At 41.0% G+C, this 12,296-nt stretch overlaps 1 protein-coding gene across 4 annotated transcripts in view; it reads right to left on the bottom strand.

The window, feature by feature from the left end:
• Positions 1-12,296, bottom strand: part of CMIP (c-Maf inducing protein) — a 137,001-nt gene that overhangs the window by 69,360 nt on the left and 55,345 nt on the right. For all 4 annotated transcript variants that reach the window (XM_069966008.1, XM_069966009.1, XM_069966010.1 and 1 more), the window contains exon 2: positions 6,475-6,600. In XM_069966008.1, the coding sequence (XP_069822109.1) occupies positions 6,475-6,600 (126 nt within the window). The remainder of the gene's footprint in view (positions 1-6,474; positions 6,601-12,296) is intronic.

The raw sequence follows: 12,296 nt of genomic DNA, 5'->3' as shown, positions 1-12,296 counted from the left end.
TTTCTGGAGTGTCTGTCAGTGAGGCGTTAATGCGGGACCCCTATAAATACTTGCTTCATGCTACCTTAGTTGTATCAAAGCACAATGGCTTCCATCCAAAAATAGTCAGTGAGGGGAATCTTACTGTAACAAAGTACACACTGATAATACAGTAAAAACGTTACGGACTGGTGACCCATTTTGTGTGTTTTGAGGATCTTGTTACTCATCGCTTAAGGGCAGTCATGCGGTTTCCCAAATATTACAATAATACAGACTATTAAGGTGCTAATACACTCCCAAGGGAACACAAATGTTTGGCCTTGTCAAATGTTAATGTGTATAGGGCAGACTGGGGAGATAACCGTCCACTGGCAATTACTAAGGGGGAGATTTATGAAACATGGTGTAAAGTGAAACTGGCTCAGTTGCCCCTAGCAACCAATCAGATTCCACTTTTCATTTCCCACAGACTCTTTGGAAAATGAAAAGTGGAATCTGATTGGTTGCTAGGAGCAACTGAGCCAGTTTCACTTTACACCATGTTTGATAAATCCCCCCCTTCAAAAGTGTAAAGGCACCTTTACTTCACAATTATGGTGGGAGAACATGGTCATGTAGCACTGCCTGGACTGACTGGCATAGGGGTCCATATTATGGACATGTAGGGGCTCCTTGGTATAATCCTCCATTTAGAAACATACCTTGGGAATGCGTCTTGTAACACAAAGGGGGATATTTAACAAACATGGTGTAAAGTGAAACTGCCTCAGTTGCCCCTAGCAACCAATCAGATTCCACTTTTCATTCCTCATAGAATCTTTGGAAAATGAAAGGGAAATCTGATCCGGTTGCTAGGGGCAACTGAGCCAGTTTCACTTTACACCATGTTTAATAAATCTCCCCTAAAATCTCTATAAACTGATTGTTTCAATTTAGCGTTTTCGTTTTTTTCTTCCTTGTCTTTTTCCAGCTACAGGGCCGTGTAAGGGCTTGTTTTTTTTTTTAGAAACAGGAGTACTTTGTAAAGGGCCTTTTGATCACTTATGATGGAACCTCCAAAATATCATTCATGGGGTGAAATTGGGGGAAAAAAAAATACAATTTTGCAAATTGTCGGGGGTTTCCTGCTAACGTAATGCACTTTACAGTAAAACTGACATTTTATCTTTATTCTAAAGGTCATTCTGAATACAGCTATATGCATTTTATATAGCTTTTCTAATGTTTTACTATTTTTAATAACAGTAAAACTTTTTTTGCAAATAGATGTGATTACAATGGCCCTTTTCGGACTCTTCGACCTTTTTTCACGTAAGGGGCTGTATGGGTTGTAATTTTTTGTGCCATGATCTCAAGTTTTTATTAATACCATATTTGTGTAGATGACATAACTGATCAATTTTTATTCATTTTATTTTAAATAAAATGTAGTAAAAATAATCAATCCTGCCATTTTTTTTACCGCTTTTTGTTCACACCGTTCACTGTGCGGGAACAATATTGGTTTTTTTTTTATTAGATCGGATTACACATGCTACGGTATATAACATGCTTATTTATTTATTTTTATGTGTTTTATTTATAAATTTTTTATTTTACACTTTTTATGTCCCCCTATGCCATAGCATAGCATTGATCAGTGTAATCTGTGATCATTGCAAAGAGCCTGCCTGTGCAGACTCTATACATGGATCAACAATCTGACTGTCGGGAGGAAGGTAAGAGACCTCCGGCAGTCAGATAGAACAATTGGAACCCCCGCAGCCACACTGCGGGGGTCCAGATTGGTCAGTGACAGGAGCGCAGCTCCTGTCACTGATGTAAGTGCCACTTACTCTGCACTGCAGGGGTTCCAGGTGGACCATGGTGCAACCAGTCATTAGAAGTGAGGACCTGGCTGCATATAGCAGCCAGTCCCCACATGCTTTGAAGTAAGCTCAGCTTCTGAGCTCACTTCAAAGCACTGTTGGACTACATGACGTACGGGTACGGCATGGGTCCTTAAGTGACAGGATTCCATGACGTAACCGTATGGCATGGGTCATTAAGGGGTTAGGTAAAATGTATGTTGAATCATTCCCGCTTTTGGTGACTAACAATTCATTCCATGCATGTGATTACCTTATCTTTTTTCCTTCCCTCAGTTTTGAACAGCTGCTTTCTGCTGAAAACAGAAAAAATCTCTTTCTGAGCTGTTCAATCCGTCTCTGCTCTCAACCCCCTCCTCTCCCCTCCTTTCTGAGACAGCTCATGTAAACAACATCCCTGGTTTTTTAAATGGAAGTCAATGGAAAAATGGGTCCAAATGGATGCACACATCCGCTTCTTCCATTAAACATACATTTGTTAAACAGCTTAAGATGTTTTCCATAATAGTTTTCTCTGTGTCAGTTTCATGCCTTGTTTTGGCTAAAAAATATCGACCATAAGATGACAAGGGAACCCAGTCTAAGGGTATATTCACACATAGTGCATATGCTATGCCAGTAAAGGCTTTACCCAAGACATATTATGATCTATTGATTAAACAGGTTAAAGAACAATAGTGAGCTCAGCTGAGGCTACCAGGAATTAATGGCTTGGGTTGCTCCTCCATTTGAATTGGGAATATAACAATCCTTTTTCTCATATAGGGGCGCTCTCAATATACTCCCACAGAGCTTTCCCCAGTAAAAATGTTGTATGGCTCCTTTCCTTTTTATGTAGTAATGCCATGCCAAAACTATAGGATATATGGATATTTACAAAGTTTTAACTTATTATTTGATGTATTTATTTTGGTTTTATATTTGTTTTCTTTTTTTTACCTCACAACACAGACAGCAACTGAATTCATTGTGAAAAGAAAAAGCGATAAAAACAAGAGACAAGTACAAACCGGGCCAGACCGAATGAAGGACTGCATCTCCCATGACCCATAGCCAAGCTGCTGAACAAACTACTGTGTATGCTCATTGTGCTTTCCAGGGCTTCTCCCCTGTTTATTTTTCCATCTAGTTACCTGCTGATTATTAAGAGAGGTAAAGAGGCACCACGTGCATGTGCAAAACATTTACTCAAGGAAAATTAACTCTGCAAAAAATACATTCTGTACTCAAATCGGATTAACTCCTTACAATTAAGATGCATGCAGTTCATGTACACTGTATCCCCCATAACCTTGAATATGAAGCACTGAATTAAATCTGGGTTTTCTGTGCTAAATATATTTAATATATATATATATATATATATATATATATATATATATATATATATATATAAATTATATATATATTTATATTATAATATATATATATATATATATTAATTATATATATATATATATATATATATATATATATATATATTATAATATATATTATAATATATATATATATATATATATATATATATATACACATATATATACACACACAGAGATGTAGCCAGGGTTATATTGATCACAATGACGCATTTAACTCGACACTAATTGACTTAGCACAGCTCCCTGACACAACTGTTGAGTCAGGGATCATGTTAACCCTGGCTACATCTGTGTGTGTGTGTATATATATATATATATATATATATATATATATATATATATATATATATATATATATATATAATATATTATATATATATATATATATATATATATATATATATATATATATATATATATATTATCTTTGAAATCACTACCAACAGTCCAAGAAAAAGTGCTGTCAGTTTCCCTTTAAAGTGACTCTACCATCAGGCCCAAGCAGAAGCACTGGAGGTGGGCCGACCCGCCCTTAGTGGGAAGAAACCCCAGCCCCTCCATGACGTGACTCCATTAGAATCAATGGAACCCTATCATAGAGGGGCTAGGGTTTCCTCCCACTAAGGGTGGGTTGGCCCGCCTCCAGTGCTTCTGCCTGGGCCTGGTGGTACAGTCACTTTAAAGAGTAGCAGTCAGGTAACTTCTTGGGATAAGCTGTTTTAAGTGGTCCTGTTTCTGGCATCTGAAAATTTACACCAGTTTTCCTCTCTGCAGTCTCCACCTTTAATTTCCAGTTGTGCCCAGGATTGTGAGTGGAGCTCATCTTCTTCTATGTCTCCCTTACACTTTACATGAACAAACACAAGAGGGAATGCTACTCCCCTAGGTCTGTGCATCACAGCATCACATCCTTTAAATTTCTCTTTGCGCAGTACAAGCAAGAATATATATCTGTAAAAGATTTTCAAAACAACATTGACTAGGTAGGTGTCATGGTCAGTAATGCTGCCATTTCTGGTATACAGTATGACTTCTACATTGCATTTATTAGTAGACTTCTTCCTGTGTATGCTACATCTCTAATTGTCAATTATGACAGCCACTCTCACAGTTTTCCCAGCCATCTGTCACACACAGCATAACACAGACATTATATAGCAGTACTGAGCAGTGCAGCTGTTAATCCAGCACTGGGGTGATGCAGCAGATCATCAGAAGCAGCGTAGGGTTGCAGCTGTAATCTGATCTCTCTTGTACTTTGTCTCTTTGAAGACTATTTTTTTATTAAAAGGGAAACTACTAGCAGGTTAGAGGACTCTAACTTGGCTACACAGTGTTACTAGAAACATCAAAAACCACAATTACAAATGCCTTATTTTCCCAATAACCAAAATGAATAGTGGGATATCTTTATTTAAACTATAAGAGTGACTAAAAAAAAAAAACAATATATGAAAGACACACAGAAAAAACAAACAAACAGACACTTCCAAAAAGATAAGTATATGATAGCAGAGTGGCGTCAGTAAACGTTTTTTGCTATACCTCAGTTCTGTGCTAGAAGTATAGTAGGCAGGTATCCATGCTGTTAAAAACAAAGCTCATGCCCCTCTCAACATGTTTTGGCACACTGAGGTGCCATCGTCAAGAGGAAGCGGGCAGGGAATCAGAGCACCAATCTGCCCCGGCGGCCTGTTGCCTCCTCATAAAGACCGAGTCGGCATTCGGCAGTGACGTCACCCTAGTGCTCATCACTGCAGAGCGCCAGACAATTATTCATAAGGAGGCAGCTTGCCCAACGCTATGGAAATATAAAAGCAAGTTGGAGTCTTCTTAACTGCTGTTAGTTTCCCTTTTACTTTGCAGTGAATTATCAGTACAGGAGGCGGAGACAGAACAGGAGTCTGATAAGTAGAAAACATTATTCTGTTATGTGGTATATAACAAAGTTTGTTTTTTTTATCACTGCTTGGAATGTTGATGTATGGGGAAACCCTAAACCAAAGGCTACTCTTTATTATTACTGTACAACCAAACATTTGGCATCTTTCTAATTTGTTGTAGGTTTCCTCCTTCTCCTTCTTCATTTTGCTGTTAGTGAATGGGACTTTCCTATTTTTGTTGGGAAGGGGAAAACCAGCACAGGTCTAGTACTTAACAGCTTGCTACTATTCTATCAAACAAAAATAGAATTGCAAGCGGAATAAAATCCAACCAAATGTGATTATTACACCATTAATGGTTATTGTCTGAATAGGTCTCTGAACCTTCCTACTGTAGGTTCAAAGCCCCTACACCTAATATCAGGTGGTCCTCAGCCAAAACAGAGTGACGCTGCCTCTGCCCACCCACCGATGATTGATAGATTTCTCCTTATGACTGTGAAAAATCTGTCAATTATTTGGAGGCGGACAGGTACAGCAGTGGCACGCTGCTTGCTTTCAGGTACAGGTTGTCTCAACCTACAATACATTCTAGCATAAGGGACTGACTGCTGAAAACAGCATATCTGACCCGATGTTATCCTGCAGTCTGGGAGGGCAACATACCATTTTAAGGGAACCTGCCATGTAGGTTATTAGTTTTTTCACTTGTAGGCTCGGTAGTCAACAGTGTTTTTAATTTCATGCTACATACCCCTGTTCCCAAAATACAGGGATACAACTATTTGGTTGACTATGCGTAATTTTCAATAAGTAGTCAGATGGGTGGGACCTTTATTACACAATGTAATGTAATGTAATGCAATGTAATTTGGCTTAGTGTTGTGATTAGGAGGATCCACCTACATCTGGCATTCACACCTATTTTAAAAATAAGTTCCACCCATCTGACTACTCTATGAAAAGTACAGGTCAGCGAACCTCAAGCATGCTCGAGTCCATCCGAACCGGAACTTTCGGCATTTGATTAGCGGTGGCTGCTTAAGTTGGATAAAGCCCTAAGGCTATGTGGAAAACATGGATATAGTCATTGGCTGTATCCATGTTTTCCAGACAACCTTAGAGCTTTATCCAAGTTCAGCAGCCCCCACTAATCAAATGCCGAATTTTTGGGTTTGGATGGACTCGAACCCGAACCCAGTTCGCTCATCTCTACAGGTCACCCAAACGGTAATCTCCCTATAGGTGGGCATAGCAAGAAAGTAAAGACATGTTAGAATCAGTTTGGTTTCTTTTTTTGGACTGACCACATGTCCTCTTCAATAACACTCTTTCATAAGCCAAGACCAAAGTTTCCCATACCTGTAGTAGGACTGTCCCCCCAGGAAAGGATAGTTGTAAACAGTATTTTGGAGCATTCTCCCAGGACAGCAGCTGGACATCCTCAATGGCGCTGTATGGCATGCTATTCTCCATATACCCTGTGGGCTTGAAATAGAAAAACATACATTATTATCCTTGTTACTATACATTGCTTATAGAGCTACACGGATGAAACATGTTTGATTTTGCTAGCTATTTAATCCAATACCACCATAAAATAACCACTTTTTAGTAGTTGTAGTAAGTTTAGTAGAAAGAAGCAACCAGACACACTGGTTGACCAGCTACTAAATGTTCTATGTGGAAAAACTAGTTGGTACAATCTGAACTCTTTATAGTAGCATTTCCCAACAATTTTACAATTTACAATTTATTTAGAAGTATCAACCTATAGCACTGTAGCCTTGCAGTGCTGGGGTCATGGGTTCAAATCCCACCAAGGGCAACATCTGCAAAGAGTTTGTATGTTCTCTCCATGTTTGCGTGTGTTTCCTCCGGGTTCTCCGGTTTCCTCCCATAGGCTGGGTTCACACTACGTATATTTCAGTCAGTATTGTGGTCCTCATATTGCAACCAAAACCAGGAGTGGATTAAAAACACAGAAAGGATCTGTTCACACAATGTTGAAATTGAGTGGATGGCCGCCACTTAATGGCAAATATTTGCTGTTATTTTAAAACAACGGCTGTTATATTGAAATAATGGCAGTTATTTACTGTTATATGGCGGCCATCCACTCAATTTCAACATTGTGTGCACAGATCCTTTCTGTGTTTTTAATCCACTTCTGGTTTTGGTTGCAATATGAGGACCACAATACTGACTGAAATATACGTAGTGTGAACCCAGCCATACCCAAAAAAACATACATACAGATAGGTGAATTTAAATTGTGAGCCCTAATGGGGACAGGGAGCAATAATTAGCAAAAACTATGTAAGGTGCTGCGGAATCTTTGTGCGCTATACAAAAATAAAAAAAGCATTATTAAAAAAAAAAAAAAAACAACACAAAAGGTAATTATACTGTCAATGATCACATTTGAGTTTTGTAAGGCTGGGTTCACACTGCCGTTTCATGCAAAAAGAAAAAAAAAAAAAAAAAAAAAAAAAAGGAAAAAAAAACAACTTATTTGCTTGCATTTGTTTTGACCTGTTTTCCATTGACTCCCAATTTAAAAAAAAATTATCAAAATGCATCTTTTTTTAGCGTACACAAAAATGTAGTTGACATGCCAATTCTGTGAGCGAAGAGGCAAGAGCCCTCCCATTCAAACAGATAGCAGGCCGGATTCTGCACAGAGGGGGTTCTGTGCGGACTTTCAGCGCCAATTCCGTAGGGTGAACGGGGCCTATTCTTAAGGAACTGTGCAAAACACTCTAGAAACCGCCTAATACTGAGCTGGGTTTTGGATACAAATCTTGACATAAATACCGGTCATTTCTTTTTTTTTTAGCATGGACTAGATGGTGAACTATGTATCACTATGTTCTAGCTTGAGAGGCCCCAGGAAGCCATGGCTTACACTTTGAATGCCATCATAATACAGCATGCAGTTAGCTCCTAAAATTCCCCTAGCGGTAGGAGCATGCAAACACAATTTTATTTTGGAATTACCCTTATAATTGAAAAAAATGGGACTAGTGCACATATACCATACAGGGGCGGTCTTGGCATTTCTGGGGCCCCAAGCGAAGTTATGTCTGGGGCCCCCCCCTCGACACGCGTTCCAAAACAATAGACCGCTGTGTGTTGTCCCCAGTAGTATATACCCCTTGTGTCCTTCCCCCAATAGTATATACCCCTTGTTTGCTTCCCCCAGTAGTATATAGACCCCTGTGTGTTCCCCCAGTTATATATAGCCCCCCCGTGTGCTCCCCCAGAAGTATATAGACCTCCTGTGTGCTGACCCAGTTGTATATAGACCCCCTGTGTGCTCCCCCACTAGTATATAGACCCCTGTGTGCTCCCTCAGGGGTATTTAGCCCCCCTGTGTGCTCCCCCACTTGGATACAGACCTCCTGTGTGCTCCCCCACTTGGATATAGACCCCTGTGTGCTCCTCCAGTAGTATATAAACCCCCGTGTGGTTCCCCCAGTAGTATATAGACCCCCTGTGTGCCCCACCAGTATTAAATAGACCCCTTGTGTGCTGCCCCAGCAGTATACAGACCCCTGTGTGCTCCCCCAGTTATATATAGACCACCTGTGTGCCTCACAAGTAGTATATAGACCCCCTGTATGTTCCCCCAGTAGTATATAGACCCCCTGTGTGCCCCACCAGTAGTATATAGACCCCTGTGTGCTCCCCCAGTAGTATATAGCCCCCGTGTGCTCCCCCACTTGGATATAGACCTCCTGTGTGCTCTCCAAGTTGTATATAGACCCCATTCTGCTGGCCCAAGTTGTATATAGACCCCCTGTGTGCTGCCCACAATAGTATGTAGACCCCTTTGTGAAGCCCCAGTAGTCTATAGCCCCCCTGTGTGCTCCCCCTGTTATATAGCCACCCTGTGTGCTCCCCCCATTTATATAGACACCCGATGTGCGCTCCCCCAGTTAAACAGACCCCTGTGTGCTCCCCCTCCCATACAGTATATAACACAATAAAACAAACACTTATACTCACCTGGGTCCGGGCGTCTCCTCTTCTCTTCACTCTTGTGGCCGCAGGAAGGGTTTTCCCTGCGATCACAAGAGACCGCACTCCCCTTGTGCTGGCGCCGATGCTCCAGTGATGTCACTGGAGCGCCGGCACCACAAGGACAAAGCTGCCACTTGTGACCGCAGGGAAAACCCTTCCTGTGGCCACAAGAGTGACTGACAGGAAGGGAGCCAATGTCTCCTGCCCTGCCAGTGCTGCTGCATGTAACTATGAGCGCTCATTACGAGTGCTCATAGTTACAGTTGGCAGCAGCGAGCGGGGCAGCAGCCCTGTCCAGTGGTCTTGAGCAAAAGAGTGGGGCGTGGGGGCCCCCCTGGATGTTGGGGGCCCCAAGCGATCGCTTGGTGTGCTTGGTGCCAAAGACCGCCACTGATACCATATCATAGTACATAAGCAGGAATAATAAAAGCCCTCTGCCTTAGAAAACACTATGGCCACTTGCAGCTGCTGACCTTGGTTCTGGATTTGAACTCATTGCAGACGCTGCAGACAGGAAAGTTGTCATAGTAACTACACTCCGAAATGTGACTCACAGAGCGGCTTCACTTCAAGCTTGTGTGCACTTGAGCTATGCAAGGATCTTCAAAGGCAGCTGCACCATGTGTAGAGTGGATGGCAGTACACAGCAGCCAGTCTCAGGCTCGTCTCTACTGTACTTAAGTTACAAGGCGGTAATGTAATACACGCTTACGCAAACGCTGCCGTCCACCACAATCCAAGGCTTGGCGGGGACTTGGGCTTGGAACGCACATAAGTCAAGCAGAGGACCTAGGACTGTTTATGATGATTTACTAAGCACATGTTTGTGTGAAAGCGGTTCTGTGTAATACATATTTCCCTTGGCACCGTTGCCTGGTGACATCAAAACAACTTTCCAGCCACAAGCAAGGGCCCCTTCTCCTGGTGTTACAAATCTCACACATAGTTGTGTACAGTACATACAGGATATTCAGACAACACAAAGAGTGGAAGGACGCCAAAATTCAGCAATCCAGGACATATCCAGGCAGGATTTTGGCCAGTACTTCACATCAGTGTTTGGGAACCAAAACCAGGAATGGGTTTAACACACAGAAAATGTACAAATCATACATCAGGGGACAGGACTGTGGGGGTAATCTCTCCATAGCTGTAACCCCTCTCTTCCCGGACAGAGACATGTATGTGCCCACATATGTCCTGCCCATTCCTTCATGCTCCCTGCAGTCTCTGTCCGCCCTTGTGTTTCCCATCCTCTCCATTACTGTACAGTAACTTATAATATCACATATTCTGCTGTTTCTAAATGTTTGTTTTATTTGCTTCACATGTTATTCAGAATAATAAATCATTATTTTGGGGGTAAGAAACAAATTGTCTGCATTTCAATTATTTCTTATGGGAAAATATGCTTTGGTTTAAGAGTGGATTTGGATTACAAGCGCAGTCCTGGAACGAATTATGCTCGTAATCCAAGGCACCACTGTATATATATTTGTAAAACCTTACAGATTCAACACACAAGTAGGAGCTCAGTTCAACAGTTTCCTTTATATTGTTCTAGGAAATTTAGTAACCACTTCTGTGGAAGTGATTATTACCAGACTTTAAATAAAAAAAAAATTAAAACGCCTGTTTATATATTTCCTAGTTAGGCTAGGTTCACACTGCGTTTCCGCAATCCGTTTCACATATACGTTTTATGGGAAAAAAACGGATGCAATTGTGTGTTATCCGTTTGGATCAGTTTTTCAACTGACTTCCATTATAAGATCAGATCGAAACATATGCGTTTTTTTTTTTTTTTTTTTAACGGACACAAAAGTAGTATTGACTAAGTTTTTCTGTCCGTTAAAAGTAACCAATTAAGAATGCTGTGTGAACCCAGCCTAAGTAAGCAGTGTTTTGTGTTTACTTTCATCTTGTGCGTTTTAATTATGACTTTTAGGGCCAGTTCACACGGAGCAAAAGCGGCAGAACTCTTTGCCGTGGAATCTGGCCTGCCTCAGTTTGACACTGTTTCTCTATGGGAGGGCTCACGCGTCTCCGCCGAAAGAACTGATATGTCAATTCTTTGAGCGGAGAGCGAAGGAAGCGGAGGTGCGCGTCCTCCCAACAGTGTCAAACTGAGGCAGATTCCACGGCAGAGAGTACCACCGCTTTTGCTCCGTGTGAACTGGCCATTATGGTGTAAAAGGCCAATTGAATATTTTTTTTTTTTACTTTATACTATAGTGTAGTAGTCTGTGCCATTGTGTCCAGTTTAAAAATAAAATAAAATACGTTCTTTATCATCCATTAAAGGAAAACTATCAGCAGCTAAGAAGCATCTAAGCTGCTGATATGTAAAGGTGACAATATAACGGCTGCTATTTTTGCAGGGGTTTATGAGATTAGAATAAAGGGTCTGCTTATATTTCCAGAAACCGCTCCATTCTAGTTCTTTCACAACCCATGGGGAAAAATAAAAAGGACCCTGATTTCACAAGCCATTTTGAACTCCATCAAATAACCCCCCATATCTCAGCTCCCTGAGAAGGAAAGTAAAAAAACAACAATTGACAATCAGTTGTCTATGTCTAGACACTTTGCAGCAGTTTTTGGAAGCCCTAAGCAAAATGCCATCCAAGCTGTTTTGTTTCTGGCACATCTGTATACTTCTCCCGTTAGATAACAATCGGTGACGCCAGTCTCATTTAGCATACGTTGGTTGCTACATTTACACGTAATGATTTCCTTAATCATTGCTTAGCTGGCTCTAATTATAAGATAGATGTTTAAACCATTATGGATATCAGATGTGACTGCGAGTTCTCTGCGATTTGGTAGTCTTTTTAACAGTCAGATCTCGACTGTAATAAAAGCTGAGCCACAGCAAGCTGCACAAAGATTTTGTCATGCTATAATACCACCATTGCCAAAATGACATAAAATGCAATAAGCGAACACAGCCTAATGGTGCATTTACACGAAACGATAATTGGCCCGATCGTACGATTACCGATGTTGGAGTAACGATTTTTTTCCCATAACGATCAGCGTTTATACAGTACGATATATCGTACGGAAAATTCGTTTTGCGATCGCTTAAGCCTATCTCACACATTGGTTAAATCGGCGAACGACTGTTCACACGGAACGGTCTGCGAATTTTTTGC

The sequence above is a fragment of the Dendropsophus ebraccatus genome, chromosome 4 (assembly GCF_027789765.1).
Source record: "Dendropsophus ebraccatus isolate aDenEbr1 chromosome 4, aDenEbr1.pat, whole genome shotgun sequence".
Taxonomy (NCBI): Eukaryota; Metazoa; Chordata; class Amphibia; order Anura; family Hylidae; genus Dendropsophus; species Dendropsophus ebraccatus.
The sequence above is the reverse complement of the archived record's forward strand: the minus strand, read 5'-3'. Positions and strand labels throughout refer to the sequence as shown.